Raw genomic sequence first — 22,397 nt, 5'->3', positions numbered from 1 at the left:
AAGGGCAAGAAGAGTTAAATAATTTGCCTAAGCTCATACAGCCAGTGAACTAAGAAGGCAGATTCAAACCCTAACAGTCCATTTGTCTTTCAAAAGAAGACAATAAGCTGGGCATAGGCCTGTAATACCCCAGCAACTTGGGAGGGGGAGGCAGGAGGAGCCCAAGTTCGAGGTGAGCCTTGGCAATTTAGTGAGAACCTGTCTCAAAAAGTAAAAAGGGGGGGGGGGGCTGGAGTGGTGGTTCAGTGGTAGAGTGCACGCCTAGCATGCGCGAGACACTGGGTTTGAACCTCAGCACCACATAAAAACAAACTAATGTTTCCACCTAAAATTAAAGATACATAAATAAATAAATATTTTTTTAAAAAAAAAGTAAAAAGGGGTGGAGGTGTTGCTTGGTGGTAGAATGCTCCTGGGTTCTACCCCCATTACTGTCCCATCCCAAAGACAATAAAAACAAACAAAAATCCCAAAAAACAATGCCATAAACCCTTCCTTCTTAAAAATTTATAAATATGGGGCTGGAGTTGTGGCTCAGCAATAGAGAGCTCCCCTAGCATGTGTGGGGCACTAGGTTCGACTCTCAGCACCACATAAAAATAAAAGGTATTATGTCCAACTACAACTAAAACAAAATATTTAAAAAATAATAATGTCTCTTAAAGAGGACCCTAATAACCTTGGACTACTAGGCAAATGTGTCATGTTTGTCACTTTAAGCTAAATTTATAATCACATAAACATTTCTAACACAATGTACAAGAAAGTACTGGAGATAGGCCTTTTTTTGTAAGTTTTCTGACACTACCAAAAAAATGTTGATCTGGGTTTAAATTGTATTTGTTTTATTTAGTATTCCTTAAACCAGACATATTCCACTTTGTATATATGTGTGTGTATACATATATATCTGTTAAGATTTGAATCCTGCCTTCTCAGCTCACTAGCTCTATGAAATTAGGCAAATTATTTTATTCCTGTTTCCCCTTTTTCTTCCATCTAATATCTATTTCATACAGTTGAATATGAGATACTGTATACTGGTAAATGAATACTGAAAAGTAGAATTCCGTAAGACTGGAATGGCTTGGGACACTGCATGGTCTTCAGAGTAATTCTCTTCCCCCAAAACAAAAACTTAATTCTTACATAGATGAGGGCAGTTGAATATAAATTTATGCTAATACAATCCTTAATTACACTAGTTATATAATACCACTTATTTATATTAATACCATTAATATAAACTTATTTATATAAAAACATTTAGCTTCATCCATTCCTAAAAATGGACAAATGATAAGGCCCAAACCTGACTTAGGAAAATTTCTGCATTATGAAGAAAAATATGGACAGAGAAAAGGTAGTTGGGAAAAAAAAGCTAAGAAGAATGTTAAAAAATAAAACCGAAAAAGAACATACATATGACAAATGAAACAAGAAAACTGGAAAAAACAAGATAAATTATTAGAAAAGAATAAGGGCATGCAGATTTTTAAAAGATACATACAAATGAAAGGAAAAAAAAAAAACTAACCATGTTAGATTATCCTTAAGATGAATGAGATTTTTCTAAAATGAGAATGATATTTTTCACTTTTGTAAAAGTTAATTTAGCAAAGTGATTTGGGCTCTCCCAAATACTGGCACTTGCTAGCTTTTCTTCTGTTTTAAATAGTGATAAGAGTATAATGTCTAAGATCTGAAGTCCTACCTTATATGGGCTAATTAGTCTTCTTTTAATATCCAGCCTATAGCTTCTGTATTGTTCAGCATCACTCATGTCAGTTACCAGCAATCGAAGAATCTCATAAACCCGTCTAGTGTGTTGCTAAAAATGAAACAAGAAAAATGTGAATTTTCAAATTAAATCAGTGATACTTTCCCAAAAGAACACAGGATATATTTTATAATTGACATGGCAAGAAAGTGCTAGACACCAGAGGAAAAGCAATGTCCTTGAAGAGACTGAAGTCTACTAGGTAACACAAGTGATTAAGGTTTGGGTTAATTTAATGACAGAAATATGCATAGTGTATTATGGTAACAAATGTTAGAAGAGAATTCCTGAATGAGTAAAAAATAAAACCTGAGCTGTATCTTATTATTTTTGGATAGTGCTAAGGATGGAACCCAGGGCCTTGGACATGCTAGACAAGTGCTCTACCACTAAGCAACACCCCTAGTCCTGAACTGAATCTTAAAGGGAGGAGAATATCATTCTAGAATAGGGAGGGTACTGTGTGTATGTGTGTGTGTGCACATAAAACAGAGCAGCTTGACACTGAAGCAAGGAGTAGGGATATAGTGAGGATGGAGACATATAGAAAGAGTTGGACTGTAATATACTAGATTTAAAATGGGAACATAAATGATATTCACAAATTTGAGTTTTAAGCAAATCATTCAGCTGCACAGAAATGATAGTAAAAATAAGAGCACAGAGACCAATTTAAAAAGCTATTAAGTCAGGCAAAAAAAATTGATGAGGGCATGAACTAGGACAGCAGAAGTACACATACTAAGGGGACAGGACTCTAGATATATATGAGGAATAAATGATAGGAGGGTGAAGTGAAAATTTTTCACAGCCCAAAGGAGATTTGGGAGGTAGCAAAACATAAATTCTGGTCTAAAGCTGAGGATTTAAGCAGTATCAGTACACAGGAGAGAGTTAAAACCATAAAGTTGGTTAAGATCACCTGAGGTAAGCATTCAGAGTGTTAAGAGGAGACAGAGAAGACAGAGAAAAGTGACCAAAGAAATATCAGGAGAAATAAGGAAATTATGATACCAGTAAAGCCAAAGAATCAGCATCATTTTTCTGTTTTTTCATTCATGTATTAATTTTGGTGGGGAGGTAGGCTATCTATGGTAGTTTGGAAAGATGTTTGAACTTTTTAGAAATAACACATAAGTTGAATCTGAAAAAAATGACCACTATCTGGCTGAGCAAATGGAGAAAGAGGGTATTACTGATAATAAAAGGAAGAGCTTATGTAAAAAGATTCAGAAAAAAGAAAGATGTGGCATAAATGGGAAATGGCAAGAGGTTCAATAAAGCCAGGGCATGTGGGAAAGTGGTATGAAGCTGAAGGGCTCTGTGTGCCCTACTCTGAAGTCTGAATTCCATTTTGGGAGCAGGATACTGTGGATTGAACTCAGGGGCACTCAACCCCTGAGCCACTTCCCCAGATCTATTGTGTATTTTATTTAGAGAGTCACTTAGTATTTTATTTAGGGTCTCACTGAGTTGCTTAGCGCCTCACTTTTGCTGTGGCTGGCTTAGAACTTGTGATGCTCCTGCCTCAGCCTCCCAAGCTACTGGGATTATAGGCTGTGACATTGTGCCCAGCACTCCATTGTTTTAAAGCACAGTTTTTAAAAAATGTATTCATATGAGCTATCAAATTCTCATTAATATAAGTTTAATGTGGTCTGGAGACATGAATTACTTCCTAATATGTGTCCTTTACCTTAAAGCCAGGAAACCATTAAAGTGTTTTAATGCAAAAGATGGAAAGTTTCAGTTCAAATCAAGGTGTTGATGGTGACCCAGCAACCTCTTGGTTATACAGTTTTGAAGGAAAATCTTGACTTGTTATTTATTAAGTGAAATTGCTCGGGTAGAATTTTAAGAAGAAGAGAAGAAATAAGGATAAAAAGCTCTGAGGAAGAACTACATTAAAGATCATAAAAAGAGTGGAAGCCAGTCAAAGTATTCCAAGAAAGACGATGAGAACAGTAAGTGGAAAGCCAGGAACTGTAGAGCATCAGAAGCCATAGAAGGGGTGGTCCTCAGTATCAAATGATTAGTCTTTATTATTGGAATACTCTCCATCCCACATACTTTTAATTGGATTAATTATAATAAATAATTAATTATATTAATAAATTACTGATAATTAGTTAATAATAAACATTAATTATTAGTCTTTATTATTGGAATACTCTCCATCCCACATCCTTTTAACTTGGATTCAGATTCTACCCACTCTCAAGGGGTTTAGATTGAATGTCATCCTTCCCATGAAACACTCTGATTCCTTTGTTTAAATAAATGTAATAAACTGCATTCTCTTAACTACCTTATTTTTTCTATACCTACCTTAAGATATTTAATACTTTAAAATTTAAACAAATAATGTAGAAGTATATAAAGGAAACTTATATGTTTTACCCAGCCCCTCTTCCCACCAATACTGTCTTCAGGAGTATAATTAATTTACAGTTTACAGACATGTTTTTAAAGAGCAAAAATAAGATGCTACTATCCATTTTTGTTCTTATTATACTTAGGATAGCCATAAAATTTATTATCTTCCTATTCTATTAATAAGGAAATTGAGGCAAAAGGTAGTAAACTCAATTGTCCAAAGTCATAGAATTAGTGGTAAATCTAGGTTTGAATCCAGGTTAGCTTCAGTGCTTTTACTCTCATTGCTACTTCCCTCACACGCATTCTTAATATCCTTATAACATTTTGCTTAAATGATGCACTTAAAAAACTTCAAATTTTAAATGTTTTCCTCCTACACAATAAAAATACCTTATTGATTTTGAACTTCTGTTGTGCTTCCATTGCCATCTCTTCATTAAATCCTTGCATTAATTTTTCCCGGGAAAAACAGGGCAAATCTTGACAAAGCTTCACAAGCACAAAGTCTCTTAATTTCACATAGCTTTTGGATGGATCTTCCGCTAAAGAAATAAAGTAAAATAACATTTTCTTACCCAACATGATTCCTTATCATTTAAAATCTTAATACCCAAACTAAGCTAGAAAAGCAAATATACTTAAAAGAAAATTACATATGCAAAAGTTACAATGTTAATGGTTTCTTATAACTCAAAACAACAGAATTGTTGTCTTTGCCAAATAAAATTATAGGTGTGCTCCTTTGCAAAGACATTTATATTACTTGTGAAATGAGAACTACTCATTTCAAATACCATCTTTTTGACTGGTATTTTATTGGTAGTTTTAACTCCAATTAATACATCTGTATAAATGAGAGATTCAAGTTTGGATGAGCAACTATAAGATACAAGCAATTTTTTAAATAGGTAATGGTTCTAAACTTAATGTTAACTTCCTTACTTTAATCCAATAACCTTTGGAGATTGCTACATTTCCTTTACCTAATTAAAAAAAAAAAAAAAAAAACTTCCCTTTACAAAAGCAATGCTTTTTGATTTAAAGCATACAATGAGGATATGAGGACATCCTACTGATCCTGTCTTCACCGCTTCTGCATATCTTCTTTTGTGTTCATCTATGTTATATTTACATTAGATTAAGTAGTGGACACTAATGGAGCATGATGGGTAGAAAGAATACTACACAGAAAATATAAGGGTGAAACCCAGTTCCATCATTCATACGTGTAGTACTTTGGGAAGATGACCTCATTTCTCTATATCTTCATTCTATGACCAGTAGAAGAGTTGAAATTTTTAAAAATGTTACAGGGGCTGGGGCTCAGTGGTAGAGCACCTGCCTTGCCTGTGTGAGGCACTGGATTCGATCCTCAGAACTACAATAAATAAATAAATAAAGTGTGTCCATTTACAAGTAAAACAAATATTTTTTAAAAGATGTTACAGTCTAACCTAGTTCACAGATCCTAATATTTCCTGATTTCAGCATTTACTTCAGAACTACAGTAATCTAGACAGTAGGGCCTTGACATAAGGCCAGATATATAGCTGAATGGAACTGAATTGAGAATCTAGAAATAAGCCTATACATTTATGGTCAACTGTTGAGAGAGACAGCAAAACAATTCAATGCCAAATAGAATCATTTTCAACAGATGGGGCTGGAAAATTGATTTCCACAAGCCAGAGCCTCCTTTCCTTACAACAAACAGATACCTAAATATAACAGGCAAAACTATAAAACTCTTAGAAGAAACACTGGAGTAAACCGGTGGTTTATCTGTGGTTATGATTTCTTAGATAAGGAGAACAAAAGTACAAGTGACAAAAAGAAAAACAGATAAGCTGGGCCCTATCAAAATTTAAAACACTCAGCCAGGTGCAGTGGTGCAGGCCTGTAATCCCAGCAACTTTGGAGGCTGAGACCGGAGGATCTCCTGTTCAAGCCAGTCTCAGCCACTTAGCCAGGTCCTAAGCAACTTAGTAAGACTCTGTCTCAAAAATGTAAAGGGTTGAGGGTGTAACTCAGTGGGAGAGCACTTACCTAACATGCAGAACCTTGGGTTCAATTTCTAGTACTACCAAAACCAAAACAAACCCTAGTACACAAATGTTCATAATAGCATTATTCATAAGAGCCAAAAAATAGAAACAACTCACTGTCTAGCAACTGATGAATGAATAAATAAAATGTGATGTTTCCATACAATGGAATGTTATTTGGTAATAAAAGAAGTACTGCAACAAGGGATGAACTTTGAGAACACTGTGCTAGGTGAAATAAACCAGTCATATATAAAGATTCCAATGTTCAAAGAGACAAGTAGACTAATAGTGTCCTAGGGCTGGGAATGGGGGTAAAGAATATTCCCAAATTAGATGATGATGATCATTGCACTATAAATATCATTTTAAAATTGTACTTTTTTTTAAATAAATGGGTGAATTGTATGATAGGTATATTACATATCAATAAAACTGTTTAAAAAAAAAAAAGCCTGCTGGGTGGTATATACCTGTGGTATATACCTGTAATCCCAGAGGCTATGGAGACGGAGGCAGGAGGATCACAAGCTCAAGCCAGCCTCAGCAATTTAGCAAGACCCTAAGCAACTTCTTGAGAATCTGTCTCAAAAAAATAAAGAATGAAAAGGCTGGGGGATGTAGCTCAGTGGTTAAGCATCACTGGGTTCAATCCCTGGTACCCCCCCCCACCCCCCTCAAAAAAAAAAAAAAAAAAAACCAGAGAGGAAAAAAAGCCTAAGATAGAAATAATAAGATATTTATTCATTCAGCCCACGTATACAGAATAACTTTTTTTTTTTGATAGGCTTATACATACTATTGAACGTAGGGGTGTTCTGCCACTGAGCTATATCCCTAGCCCTCTTTATTTTGAGATAGGGCTTTACTAAGTTACTGGGATTAGAGGTATCCACCACCATGCCTTGTCAGAATAACTTCTTTAAAACTCTAAGCATCATGGGGCTGGGGTTGTGGCTCAGGGGTAGAGCGCTCACCTAGATGAGGCATTGGGTTCAATCCTCAGCACCACATAAAAATAAAATAAAGCTATTGTGTCCACCTACAACTAAAAAATAAATGTTTTTTTAAAAAAACTCTAAGCATCATATAGTTAGTAACATCACATGCATGTAGTTATTAGGTAAATAGTATTTGACTGTGGTTTTAAAGTAGTAAGAATTGAAATTCCATCACCATCAGTTTGGTACAAAATTAATATCTATTAAGAATTATGAAATCAACATAAAACAAAATAATTGAAATAGGGACCTAAACAAAATCATCATTTAATTGTTAAGATTATAATATAATTTGTCATCATATCCCATTCTTCTGTCTTTTCCATTTTAATTTAGCTTTACCAATCTGTATAGAAGCCACCCAGAAATCTGAAAGACATTCTGATTCCTTTCATCAGTTTTTTTCCCAACTACTACAATAACCTCCCTTACTGTTTTTTTCCTTACTTGTACTCCCCTGCCTTATAAAATGTAAACTAGACTATAGTTCTCCCCCAAATTAAAACTGTTCAAGCATATCAACCTAACCATAATGGGAGACCTGGAAAGAGAAGAAAGGAAGGGACAGAAAGAATATTTGAAGAAAACAGTGGTCAAAAACTTAGCAAATTTGATGGAAAAAAAAATTTACACATCCAGAAACCTCAACAGATTTTAATTTGGAAAAACAAAAAGGTCTACACCTAAATCTGTCATAATCAAACTCGAAAAAGCCAGAGACAAACAGAAAATCTTTAAAGCAGCAAGACAAAAATGACACATCAGAAACCAAGAATGCCAAAAGTTAGTAGGATGACATATTCAAAGAACTGAAAAAAGGGGGTAAAAAAGAAAAACCTACCAATTTATTTCATGGTTATTAGTATTACTTATTGATAGTAAAAGATTCATTAAAATTAAAAAAAAAAACCTCAATTTGATAATGGGCATCCACAAAAACTTTATAGCTAACATTACCCATAACAGTGAAAGACCGAATGCTTTCCTTCTAAGACAAAGCAAGGCACATACGTGTGTTTTTTCTAATCAGAATTGTATTGGAGGGTTCTCAGTGTGCAATCAGGCAAAATTAAATAAAATGCATCTGATTGCAAAGAAGTATTTTATTTTTACTTTTGATAATGTTATCCTGTATGTAGAAAATCCTAACCAAAAAACTGCTATGATTAATGAATAAGTGCAACAAAGATGCAGGATAGAAGATCAATATGTAAAACCAAATGCATTTCTATATACTACAAAAAAAAATCAACAACTCAAAAATGAAATTAAGAAAAAAATCTGGGCTGGGATTGTGGCTCAGCGGTAGAGTGCTCGCCTAGCACGTGCGAAACCCTGGGTTCGATCCTCAGCACCACATAAAAATAAAATAGAGATATTGTGTCCAACTACAACTAAAAAATAAATAACAAACAAAAAAGAGCTGGGGATGTAAAGTTCAGTGGTAAAGCACCTCTGGGTTCAATCTCCAGGGTGTGAGAGATTGAACATATATATATACACACAATAACAAAAACAAAAAACAATCTTATTTATAGCATCATCAAAAAGAATAAAGGCAACAAATAAATCTAACAAAAGCAGTACAAGAATTGTACACCAAAGCTCCACATGGTGGAACACACCTAGAATTTCAGTGACTCAAGAGGCTGAAACAGGAGGATCGCAAGTTCAAGGCCAGCCTTAGCAACTTGCGAGACCCTGTCTTGGAAAAAAAAGGACCGGGGATGTAGCTTTTAGGGCCCCTGGATTCAATCTCCAGTGCCAAAAAAGAAAATTAAAAAAATTTATATATATATATATATATATATAAAGCTGCAACACTACTGAGGGAAAATTTTTTTTTTTTTTAAATTGTGTGCCATGGATCGAACCAAGGGGTCTTGTACATGCTAAGCACATGCTCTACCATTATGCCATAACCCTTTATTCCCTCTGAGAGAAAGAAATTTTAAAAGTTCTAAATAAATGGAGATACTTTATATTAATGGACTGGAAGATTCAATATTGTTAAGATGGCAATTCTCTTCAAATTGACTATAGATTCAATGCAATGCTTATCAAAACTCAAGAGGCTTTATTTTGTTTTGCAGAAATTGATGAGCTGATCCTAAGATTTTTATGGAAATCTAAAGGACCTTGTATAACCAAAACAATTTTGAAAAAGAACGAAATTGGAGTATTTTCACCTCCTATTTCACAATTCAATATAGCAATCAAGATGCTGCTGTTTCCCCAGTCTCTATACCTGAAGGAAGGAGAAAGGGACGTCACAAAGACTGGGCAATATATGAGCCCCAAGAAGACAAATGTATTGCTCCAGGCTGAAAAGCAGAAGGCCAGGAAGAAGAGGAATAAGAAGAGAGTGGAGAGGGGCTACAGGTGACTCCAAAAAGAAATCTCTAGCCTCAGACAAGAGTAAGAATGGAGATGACTGCCACCAGAAGTATAAAGGTGTAGAAGGGCTTAACAACACTGAGAACCCCAACTAGGTGGTACAGACAACCAGAAAGATCACACACTGGATCTAAACAGGTGAAAGGAACTTTGAGAATGAAGAAAATAAAAGAGCATTTCACAAAATTGCATTCAGCTATGAAGACAGAGCAGGCCAAGGCCAATTTGCTGGACTGGTTATTATCTAGGAACAGCTGGAGCAAGCCACCAGGAAGAAAACCAGGAAAGCAAAATATGATGCAACTTTATGCAAAAAGTGAATGCAGTCCCTCTCTCGCCTCCAAATAAGAGGGAACAAGCTGACCTGCCCAGACCCCCGCTATGTCTTGCTTACCACCGTGTGCTCTGGTACCAATGCAGTAGCTCGTTGCAGCTGGGAGGCCACGTAGGGCCTTCTGTTCAGCTTGGCAAGAGATATCATTTGGGGAAGGTGGGATGAAACAGAGACAGATGCAGATAGTATTTCATACATAACCATTTGAATGTTTTTTGCTATTTTTAGAATTTTAGAACCCTTATGTGTATGTGGTAGGGGCAGTGCCTAGGAAGTAGGATAAAGACTACTGTGTGTGTGTTTGTGGTATTGGGAATTGAACCCGTGCATTCTATCATTAACTACATCCCCAATTTTATTTTAAGAGAGGTCTTGCTAAGTTGTCCCAGCTGGCCTTGAACTTGTGATCCTCCTACCTCAGCCTCCTAAGAGCTGGGATTACAACATACACCACTTAGATACATTATACAACAGGAGATGATTGTACCAGGGAACAGCTGCTGAGAAGTTTGCAAGTATCAGCCCCAGGCTATTGCCTGAGTGCTCACTCAGAGAGGGGATGTACTTTAGGAACCTATACCTCTGTTCCTGCTGGTCATGGCTCATCCCCAGACACTCTGGGGGCACTCTGACTGAGTGCCCCCATCTCTCTACCCTTTCCTGTCTCATTTCCTTGCTAGGGCCAGCATTGTGTGTGTGTTTGTGTGTGTGTGTGTGTGTGTGTGTTGTTGTGTTGCTGGGGATCAAACCCAGGGCTTCATGCACACTAGGCATGAAGCCCTCTACCAATGAGCCCAAGTGCCCGTTTTTAACCCTACTCGTCAATCATTTCAAGAAACTTCCATTTACTCTGCAGCACCCAGGAGAAAGATTCAACTTGTATGCCTGGCAGATTAAATTTCACATTATCATTTTTAAAATAACAAAACCCAAGCTGGTGTGGTACTGCCATAAGGACATACATATAGATCATTCAAGTCCAGAGATAAATCTTTATATTTATGGTCAACTGATTTTCAATAAAGGCACCAATGGGGAAAGATACTCCTTTCAATAAATGGTGCCAGAACAACTGAATATCCTCACTTAAGAAAATGAATTTAGACACTTACACCATACCTAATAATTAAGCCAAAATGTGTCAAAGACATCAGTAGAGAATGGGTGTGGGGATGGGGACTGACTACAAGTGGACATGAAGGATCTCTTTACAGTGATGGAAATATTATAGAACAGGACTACAATTAAAAAGTCATTGAGATCTATATTTTAAGTTGTATACTTTAAATAGGTGAATGTTATGGTATGGAAATTGTACCTCAATAAAGTAATTTTAATTAACTCTTCTAAGTGACAAATAATCAAGCTTCTCCTTTATCTTTTTTTTTTTTTGTAGTGCTGGGGGTTAAAGCCAAGGCATTGCCCATGTGAGGCAAGCACTCTACTACTGAGCTAGAACCCTCGCACTATTTCTCTCTCTTTTTTTTTAAATCCAGGGGCTCCTAACCACTATACCACATCCCCAGCCCAGTCCCTTTTTTGAGAATCTTGCTAAGTTGCCAAGGCTGACTTTGAACTTGTGATTCTTCTGCTATGGACTCTGAAGCTGCTGAGATTACACCATGCACAGCTACTAACATTTTTTTAAAGTATACTAACAGATGAGGCACAAGCTTGTCCAATGTTGGTTTTTCCAAGTCTATAGACTTGGAAAAACCAACATTGGACAAGCTTGGCTTAGAAAAAGAACTGCATTGCCAATATCAATTTTTTTAATATTTATTTTTTAGTTTTTGGCAGACACAACATCTTTGTTTGTATGTGGTGCAGAGGATCGAACCTGGGCCGCACGCATGCCAGGCAAGCACGCTACTGCTTGAGCCACTTCCCAAGCCCCCAGCCAATATCAATTAAAATAACAATATGAGTAAAATTGTAAGTACTTATATATCCTCAGAAAAGTTTAGGGAAAATGTATCAAAGCAAAATAAATTATAGTTGAGAAAACCTAAAAACTATGCCACATTCTTACCTAAATAAAAATATCATGCCAAAAATTTCCATTTTAAAATAAGGCATTATAGATTAATAATGTTTTGCTTGCAGCTTGATATAAAGGGCCATGTCATCATTCAACTTTTAAGCTCTTTAAAAGTGTCATATAAAAATGAACTTAAAATAATGACACCCGATAATTTGTGATGTCCTTCAATTTCCGTTTCTATGCAACAAAGATAAACAGTATATTTAAAGATGAAATTTGCTTAAATCTATAGTTACCTATGGGATCAAAAACTGAATTTTTTTTACAAATTAAATATATCATTCTAACAATATAACTGCTGCTCTATCATTTTTAAAAGTTACATCAAGAGAAAAAAATCGCACTCTAAAGAAGGAAAATGAGATGAGAGTATAAATCACTTAAGTATAAAAAATTCATATATTCTAAAAATCAATAGGATCTAGAACAAAAAGAACACTTAAAGGACAAATATAATTAGCTCTTAATATACTACTGATAAATTAATTAATAACACTAGTGTATATTCTAGCCCAGGATCAATTTTTACTACCAAATGCAACTCCTCAGGATTCTTGAGGAAACAAATTGTTGATTCTATCTATAAGGTAGTATAGTGAGACGTATGCTATATATGCTATATATCTTAAGAGGCTAATATCATCAAAAGAAAGATAATACAATTTTATAAAGAACTATCTTTCAAAATTTTACCTTAAAATTGAGAATGGAGTCATGTGTGGTGGCACACACCTGTAATCCCAGCGGCTCAGGAGGCCGAGGCAGGAGGAACTCGAGTTCAAAGCCAGTCTCAGCAATAGGGAGGTACTAAGCAACTCAATGAGACCCTGTCTCTAAGTAAAATACAAAATAGGGCTGGGGATGTGGTTTAGTGGTCAAGTACCCCCGAGTTCAATCCCAGGTACCCAAAAAAAATTTAAAGAGAGAAGGGGTGGCAATTACGTCATAAACACACATCCATTGAAAGTTTCAGATAGAACCTAAGCCACCAATGGTAACTTAATAATTACTGTATCTACCCCTATGTCAAATAAGCAAAAGGTTATCTCAATAAAAACAGCCTGGAATGCAAAGGGAGATCCAGAGTCACCCTGCTGAAGAGCCACAAAGTTAAAAAATATACAAGATAATAGAAAATATGCAACTGAAATGAATAGAGTGAAATTCTGTACTTTTTTTCTTTTTTCTTTTTAAAGACTGGGTATAGAAATCTAGGAGAAATATCTTAATGAGAACAACTAATAAGAAATTTTTACTATTGTATAATGCTAAGAAATGTTAAAGCTGAAAATAAAGGGCCAATACTCAGTTGTCAAATTCAGAAGTCCTGTAGTATGTTTAGCTTTTCTCTTTAGAGACTTCAGTTTCTAATGAATAATAGTATGGAATAAAGGCTTCCATTATTGATGACTCTTCACTGAGATTTAAGAAATAAAATTCTTTATCTGCTAATTGGTGCTAAGTATCAAGGACTTAACTGGCTGGAGTAGACAGAAGAAAGTGGTTAAGAGGCTTCAGAGAAACAACCCCTGCTGGCACATTACCCACTAGAGTAGACAAAGACTACTTATGTGAACTACAGATTAAAATCACTAAAAATGTCTGTGTAGCACCAAATCCAACCTCTGTAACTGAATAGAAACTGAACAACTTTCAACTTAGCTAAACGAAGTGATATAGTTTGTACTATGCGTCTATAATTTTACATGTCACTAAACTAGTGAAGGTGTCATTTAAACAATAAAAACCTTTAAAAAAGTACTAAAACCTAAGTTTAGTACTTCATCTTTCAAGTTTCTATTCCATTTAATAGTAGTAAGACAATTGACTCCATAAATGTGTAACTCCCTTTCAAGAACAAGGTGCTAGTCTGAGGACACAGCTTAGTGGTAGAGCACTTGCCTAGAGTACTCAAGGCCCTGGGTTCTATCCCTCATCAAGGCCAACAAAAACAAAAATGCTTTCCCTCTAGCTTATTAATCTATGGATTCCATTCACTGGTCTGGAGCAACTTTATTTACCTTGGACAAGCAAAACCACTACACCATGAAAAAGAAAGAAACTGATAATTTGCCTACTAGCCTTTTTATAGGCTTGTTAATCCCACATTCAGTATTTTCTTTTGGGGGAGGGTATCTTTAAACAAGTTGGTAAGACCTTGAAATAGCATTTTTAACAAATTAACATTTAATATGGGTTGAATTTACAGTTTAAAAAACAAAAAATATATTCAAACTCCTATAGAACAAATTTTAATACCTAATTTGGATGTGAATATCTGGTATAGGTTGAATAACCCTTATCTAAGGGTTTTCTTCTCTCTTGGTGCTAGGGATTTGAACTCAGGGCCTCTTGAATGCTAACCACATGCTCCACCACTGAGCTACAACCTTAGCCCAACCTTTATCTGCAATGCTTGGGCCCAGAAGTATTTCAGATGTTTTTTTTTTTTTTTTTGGTGGGGGGAGGTCTAGATTTTGAAATATTACCAGGTGAGCATCCCTAATCTGAAAATCCAGATGTTCCAGACATCTGAAATTTTTTGAGTATCACACTGACACTCAAAAACATTTTGGATTCCAGAATATTTTGGATTCCAGATTTTCAGATTAGGGATACTCAACATGTACTTTTCCTTAAAAAAAAAAAAAAAGTAACTTTCAGTTATATCAGCAACCTTATGAGCAATGAGTTTAAAAATTACTAAAGAGAGGGAAAATAACAACATAAATGTTCCTTGGATGCTTTTGCTCTTTGATTGTTCATAGACACTATATTTGTAATCCCATCTAATGATGCCTTCTCTTTTAAAGACTAGATATCTTTTCTTCTCCTAGGCATTAATTTCATAAAACTACTTCTATGGCTAATCCATACTGAAAGATGTTTCCAAAACAAATAGGCCTACATTTCACCTTATCTACTACTTTTGTGAAGGCATACATTTAAGGAATATAAATCACACACTTTAGGACATGTATATTGATTTTTTTTTTTTTTAAAGAGAGAGGAGGAGAGAGGGGGGAGAGAGAGAGAGAGAATATTTTTTAATATTTATTTTTCAGTTTTCAGTGGACACATCTTTATTTTATGTGGTGCTGAGGATGGAACCCAGCGCCCCGCACATGCCAGTCGAGCATGTTACCACTTGAGCCACATCTCCAGCCCTTGATTTTTTTTAATATTTAAAAATTTTTAAAATTTTCAATGGACCTTTATTATTTATTTACTTTCTTATTTATATGCAGTGCTAAGAATTGAACCCAGTACCTCACACATGCTAGGCAAGCAATTTATCACTGATACCAGTGAGCAACAACCCTGCCCAGGAAATGTATATTGTATTCAGAAACTACTTGCCTTGAATTTTTTTTCTCAATAAGGTTTATTAAAAAGCTCTGTTTCCTTACATGAAATTAATGCATGGTACCATTTAAATGATGCAACCATTTGCCAAATAAACAGAAGCAATAAATTATACTATACTTGCAATGTATTGTGCCTGATCGAGATTTCCCCATATATAGTCAATTCACTATCTTCCATCTGTTCAACTAAGCACTTCACAGTTCAGGATGTAATCCAATTCCCACAAAGACATAAGATCTAAAATGTAACCTTGATCTATCTTTAGACAGTCCCCAAAAGGCCCCCACAAGAATGCTACTATTTAATGTAGAATAGTTATTTCTATCAATCAATCAATATCAGTAAAGAAGACATTTTAGAAAGGCTCTTTAACATCAAATTTTATTTACCTGTAATATCAAGAACTGTAGGAGATGCAATGTAGTATCTATGAACTGTTTCAAGAAGTTGAGCACCATGGCCTTGACCTTGAAATGGAGTCAATATCAGCATCTGACTAAAGAAATGATTTTAAAATTAAAATTTCACATCAGTTAAAAAATTGAGAATCATTATCGTATTAGGAACATTTTTAAATCTGTGATTTTTTTAAGCTTCAAGAAGTCCAAAACTTATCAAAATACTCAAAATTGGTTTACTTTTCCACACTGTTTCAAAAGGAACAATGAAATAAATCAGTACATAGCCAGTAAATAATGGTGATTTTTTTTAAACAAATCAACACTATTAAAACAAGTATTGGAAACTTCAGCAGTTCCTTCTTCTGAAATAAAAGACAAGGCACGTGTTATACTGCCAATTACCTTACACGTGGCCGGGTTTTGTCTGGGTACACATAGTAATTATAGACTGTCATGTAGCCTACGGTCGCAAAGAGTGTAGCTCCATCCTTATTATACTTCTCAAATCTGCAGATAAAACAGAAAGCCAAGCAGGTCAATTACAGTCGCGCTCCCATGCAGTGTCCATTTTCTTTTCCATTTTCTGACTGAATTTTCAGTGTCAGCAAGCTACTCTGTGAGGGCCCAATGGGTACACCTGCTATGTTCTGAATGTACAATTCACTTAATTGGTGTGCAGCAACTTGGATAAATCAGACCTCTTTACATCACTTCAGTGCACTTGCCTATTATAAAGATGAATAGGTGGCAAGTAAAAGAAAACACAGGCAAAGCTCATTTTACTGTTTAAGCCTACATTCAGGGCCCTAACGGACAACAGCATTTAATTCAGCTCTATTCTCAAGGTCTCCCAAAGCATAATGAAGGAAAACTCAAGCCTCATAAACAATAGTTTTTCTTTCCTGGGAAAAATATCATTATACTGTCCCAATAATTGGGCTGCCACAATTAAAATGCTGGCTTTGTGGAGGTAATAAGGTCTACTGTTGCTTTAGAATTGTACTTACACTAGAAAGTAGTGCCATCTTTCATCATCCACGTCAATAAAGCTAGCAGTTTCAATAAACCACATCAAAAAGGTCTGAAGCCTTTCATGATATTCTCGAAAGCCTCTACATGTCATGTCAGCCTAGGGAAAAAGCCAGGAAAAGTCAGGTGAAACTCATCACAGAGGTAAGTCAAAGTCTGCAGAACACAAAACTATCCTGTGGGAAAATGTTTAGAAGTCTCAGATTAAATGTGTACACAGACACACAAAACAGATCTATTTTTAATGCCCACAAAAACTTGTTTCCTAAAGCTAGAATAAATTACTAAGAATAAAATAAAAATTGCATGTAGGCTTCAGGCACATGGAGTAATTTTAACCAAGAAATATATAGATTTATCTTTACCTTATATATCTGAAAAGTAAAGTTTTCTCCTCCTGTTGGACTGAGAACTGAGTATGTATGAAGTAAGGTCCCAAATGGCTTGAAATCAACTTCCTTTTCCAGCAAAGAAAGAAAATCATTTGTGTTTGTGCAAAATCCAGGTGGAATGATTTGTCTGATTTTGCCTTCAACATCATCTGCCTAAAGAATGTAGGATAAAAGACATAAATTAATAACACATTTGAATTTCAGGTGAATTATGTTCAGTTTCTCTAAAATGGACAAAATCAACAAACTTCAATTCACCATTAAACTAAAGATATAAACACACTATAGTAAACGGGAAGAGGACATTTCAGGTCCACAAACCACTGTCTCACAAATTTGAGATGAGCGAAACATAAAAACAAATTAGAGAATGCAGGGAGCCTAATATCAAGTGTAATAATAATGTCAATGTTATGAAATTTCTAACATTATGTAGAAAATGCTGAATGCTGACAACCTCCCTTTATGACAACCTAAACTAGCCAAAACAAAAGGCTGCTTATTATTTTATATGTTTCAAAGAGACCATATTATTCAAGACATGAAAAGATCACCAGCAGTAGTTAAGTAACACTAGAGTCCAACCAAATGAATAGTGACTTCACAATAAACAAGCAGACACGTAACAACTCCCTCATATGCCAACAAGCTAAAATGATAACTTAAAAAATATTCCTACTTAAGAAATATAGAAATTATATGAATGGCTATATTATCCATTCGTTCCTATAATGTAACAAAATTTTTAGAGACCTGGACTTGAGATAGTACAAAAAAAGACAAGACTGGACAACAAAATTAAACTTGGAGATTAAAATTACCCTTGTTAAACAACCTCAATGAATGTTAAAACTATCAGCTGAGCAGACTTCATAATCCTTTTCAAAACCCCAAAAGACCACTTGATTGAATACATTTACTACTTCTCTTTAACCATGAATATTTGATGAAGTCTTACAATAAAGTATTACTGCTTCTCACCAGGCAATAAAACTTAATGAATTGGTCTCAACTTAACAAAACCTTATCCCTCAATACAGTCCCTAAAAGCCTGACATTACATTCAACAAAATGAGCTTGCATTCTATTCAAACTTTTTCCTGAACAATGAGGCCAGGTTTTTACTTAATGGAGTTTGCCGTGAGTTCAGCTGTAATGTTTGTATTGTATCTATTTCCACAAGGACTGACACAAGAACACTTTGTGTTAACTTACTAAGCAGCTCTTTCATACCGTTTACATGCATGATGGGTATTAGTTCTAAACCAAGACCCTTGCTACTTAGCATTCAAAACAGGGAAATTAAGATGCTTAGGACAAAATACACTACAAAAGGCTAATACAACATGCTACTAATTCCTGTCCTTTCAACCATTTTTTAACTAAGTAGAAGCAATGCACCTGCAGATGAATAGCACTTTATTATCATTCAGTTACATTTTAGGATAAGAGAACCAAGGATAGAGTTTATCACAAACAAGTTTTATTTTCAATGCTCTGGTACCACCAACATTTATATATAATTTGTTTGTAGCCATAAAAATAGGAGTTATTATTTAAAATATCTCTTTTCAACTATATGCCCAAGTTTATTTCTAATATGTATATCAGTCCTTGTAATCTATTCACCCTCAAGATAGATAAATTACACTTGATAGAACTACTTTTATTTATTTACAAAGTACATACTATTTGATATTTTTTCTTGACACTGCTAACATGAAAATATCATCTTAAACATATACTCAATAACTACATGAGGAAGTTGTTATAATGAAGGATAGTTACAATAAATTTGCTGGATAGCAATTAAAATCCAAAGTAGTGATGGATAAAGTTGTATAGTATAACTGTAGTTCAAGTTTTTAAATGTTAAGAAAAAAGGGGTTTATAAAAAAAACTCATAGCAGGTATAATTTTAACCCTTAATAACCTTCTGTATGTCCTGTCCTCTAAATAAGGCATTGCAAAGAATGATCAAGTCACTTTGCCTATCATGAACTAAATCTACGTCAAAGATGTCTAAGAAACAAGTTTCAAGTTGCAGTTCTGTTGAAAGACAAAGCTACCAAAAGTTAGAGCTCAATAAGGTTGAAGGAAAGTTAATATTTAACATTCAGCCTTTAAGGGATACTTATTGATTATAATAAAGATTTTCAAATAAAATATTTTGCTTTGTGCAAGTCTGTGTTACTTCAAGAACTTTTATGAAGGGGAATGCTAAGTTTAAAAAAACAAGGAATCTTTATATATGTAAATATGTGTGTGTGTGTGTGTGCACGTCTGTGTCTGATATACTTAAATAAAACAAATTAAAATCAAATAAAGGCTGGGGCTGTAGCTCAGTGGTAGAGAGCCTGCCTAGCATGTGTGAGGCACTAGGTTTGATCCTCAATGCCACATAAAAATACATAAAATCAAATAAAAAAATCAATCAAATAATAAATAAATAAATATAGCTCTTTAAACCGAGTATTCAGAACTCAAACACTTTTTTTGCTCCAAGAAAAAATGTTTGCATTTCTGTTAAATGGATTTTGCATTAACAAAAAGAAATCCTACAACCACCATGTCTTAAGAGATCTGTATTCTTCTAAAATGTACACTTTAATTCAGTTAAACTGAAAATATTAATTTTTCATATTGGATTACTGGTCTGATCATAAATCATCATTAAGAAAAAGCCATTAAATAATTTTTAATTGAATGTAGAATTAAAAATGTAATGAAAGCTTTCAGTTCCAATGCTGTGACTAAAAGTATAGATTCTACTTCTGAAGATCACTGAAAAATTGTCTTCAAGAACTTTATCCTAAATGTCAATTAAAATCAGATACAAGTATAGAAAGCGTAAGAAATTAAATGGAACAGAGCAAGAATCTAGAATGACTTGATTTATTTAATTAATAAAGCTGTTCCTTACAAATGTTCCCCTAACATTTGGTGATTTCTTTTTAAAGAAAGGAAAGCATAAAAGTAACTATTCTAGTTAGGTCTTACAGTAAGTGGGTCATGAAGTGTTTTTAGATTGTGTAATCTCTCACGATGGTCATTTCAATTTCCAGTGTTCTATCTTTGTTACACATAACAATGTTCCAATTGAGGAATTTTAACTTTTCCTTATCACTGCATAAAACAATGTGCCTGGGCTAGAGTTGTGGCTCAGAGGTACAGTGCTTGCCTACCATGCATAAGTCACTGGGGACTTTGTACTCATTCTTAAAACCCAATAACCTCTTTTAGTGTCATGTCTTAAGCAGTATCATTTGTCTAAATTTATGTATAGTAAGTTTCTTTTCTTTTTCTGTATCAGGGATTTAACCCAGGAGTGCTTCACCACTGAGCCACATCACCACCCCTGCTCCTCCACTTTTTAGACAGGGTCTTGCCAAATGGTGAGGCTGGCCTTGAACTTGTAATCCTCCTGCCTCAATTTCCCAAGTGTCTGGGATTACAGATGTGCACCACCATGCCTGGTTAGAGTAAGAGGTTACAATCAAGGCATGTTAAGTAGGTAAAACATGCTCTTCTTTACCTGCTAAAGTAGTACATAGATTTAACACTGCTATAATTATTGGTGGGTTTTCTTTTTCTTTTCTTTTCTTGCATTACTGGGGATTGATGCTGAGCTACATATCCAGGCCTTTTTATTTTTTGTTTTGTGACAGGGTCTTGCTAAGTTGCTGAAGCTGGCCTCAAACTTGTGATCCTCCTGCCTCAGCCTCTAGAATTGATGGGAGTATAAACATGGGCCACTATTCCAGTTACATTATTATAATTCTAAGAATACCCAAGATATGTCACAAAAAGAAGGCAAAAGAAATTCTGCATCTATTTAATTTGCTTAAATTTATATTCTCTGACAACATTTAAACTTCAAATGTACAAATCTGAGTATTGTTAAATGAAGGTCATATTATGAAAAAACAAAGGTTGTACGATGTTTATAATGCATTAGTGTTTTGCTTACTTGAACTAACAAGCAAAAGGGGTAGGAATGTATGTAGTTCAGTGGTAGAGAGTTTGTCTTGTATGCATGAGACCAGGAGTTCAATCCCCAGTACGGGGCAGGGGACAGGGACACAAGTAAGCAAGATAAAAATTTCAATATATAATTTTAAGCTTTCTAATATTTCATTAAAAAGTATACCAATCAAGAACACTGTCACAATTGCTGTGAGGCGGGGGGGGGGGTGTAGGGGGATTATAGCATAACATTACTAGTATACCAAAGATGATGATGATGATGATAATGATTTTGGTACCAGGGATTGAATCCAGGGGCATTTAACTATTGAGCCACACTGCCAGACCCTTAGTGAGAAAGGGTCTCACTAAGTTACTGAGGCTGGCTTTGAACTTGAGATCCCCTCCTGCCTCAACCTCCCAAACCACTGGGATTACAGGCAAGTGTCTCTGTGCCCAGCCAAAAATTATTTTTTTCCTTTCCTCAAAGATAAATTTTATAAATACATAGAATTTTCCCATAAAGAAACGAAAAACTCCAGAAAAAATTTAAAATCCTCTTTCATCTACTTGCAAATTCAACCCAAATAAGTGGGAAACAAGGATAAAATGACTAAATTCATAGATAATACAACCTATCCATGTATGTCATGTTTCTCTACCAAATCTTTCTCAGAAATGTTAGTAATTAGTAAGACTGAACAATCTTGGTCACATATCCCTTCACTAAAAAACGATAAATTTACTCCAAGAGAAGGCAGGAGGTATTTAATAAAAGCAAAGGTTAGGAGCAACCAAAGATAAACAAATCATCAGTGTCTGATTAATCATGTTTATTATATTTGAGGATTCAGAATAATTATTTTGCCTTTGAAGAGATTTTACAGGAATCTTAATCATGACTAAAGAATTTTTGGTGAAACTGGAAAAATCAATTTGGAAAAGAAAATGAATCGATGATGAAAGAGCAATATAAGTAAAATTATAATAAGCAAATTAACTTTTAAGCACATTTTCTACGGCTACTGACCCCCTAAAAGGGTTTATTTTTCATATAAAAATGTTACACCAGGTGGTGCATGCCTGTAATCCCAGTGACTAGGGAGGCTAAGGAAGGAGGAAGTTCAAGGCCATCCTCAGCAACTTAGCAAGACCTGTTCCAAAATAAAAAAATAAAAAAGAGGAATGTAGCTCAATGGTAAGGTGCCTCTGGGCCAATCTCAAATAAAATTTTAAAATAAATAAAAACAATGCTACAGA

General features: G+C 34.8%; 2 protein-coding genes across 2 annotated transcripts in view; one reads left to right on the top strand and one right to left on the bottom strand.

Annotated features, from left to right (window-relative positions):
* Positions 1–22,397, top strand: part of Slc25a12 (solute carrier family 25 member 12) — a 169,673-nt gene that overhangs the window by 11,559 nt on the left and 135,717 nt on the right. The window lies entirely within an intron of this gene.
* The window catches only part of Hat1 (histone acetyltransferase 1), a 46,533-nt gene that overhangs the window by 1,473 nt on the left and 22,663 nt on the right, over positions 1–22,397 (bottom strand). The window contains exons 5-10 of the mRNA XM_005324592.3: positions 17,145–17,324; positions 16,758–16,879; positions 16,153–16,257; positions 15,739–15,845; positions 4,550–4,701; positions 1,715–1,831 (exon numbers count right to left, since the gene is read on the bottom strand). Coding sequence (XP_005324649.2) covers positions 1,715–1,831; positions 4,550–4,701; positions 15,739–15,845; positions 16,153–16,257; positions 16,758–16,879; positions 17,145–17,324 — 783 coding nt within the window. The remainder of the gene's footprint in view (positions 1–1,714; positions 1,832–4,549; positions 4,702–15,738; positions 15,846–16,152; positions 16,258–16,757; positions 16,880–17,144; positions 17,325–22,397) is intronic.

The sequence above is a fragment of the Ictidomys tridecemlineatus genome, chromosome 7 (assembly GCF_052094955.1).
Source record: "Ictidomys tridecemlineatus isolate mIctTri1 chromosome 7, mIctTri1.hap1, whole genome shotgun sequence".
NCBI classification, from domain to species: Eukaryota; Metazoa; Chordata; class Mammalia; order Rodentia; family Sciuridae; genus Ictidomys; species Ictidomys tridecemlineatus.
The sequence above is the reverse complement of the archived record's forward strand: the minus strand, read 5'-3'. Positions and strand labels throughout refer to the sequence as shown.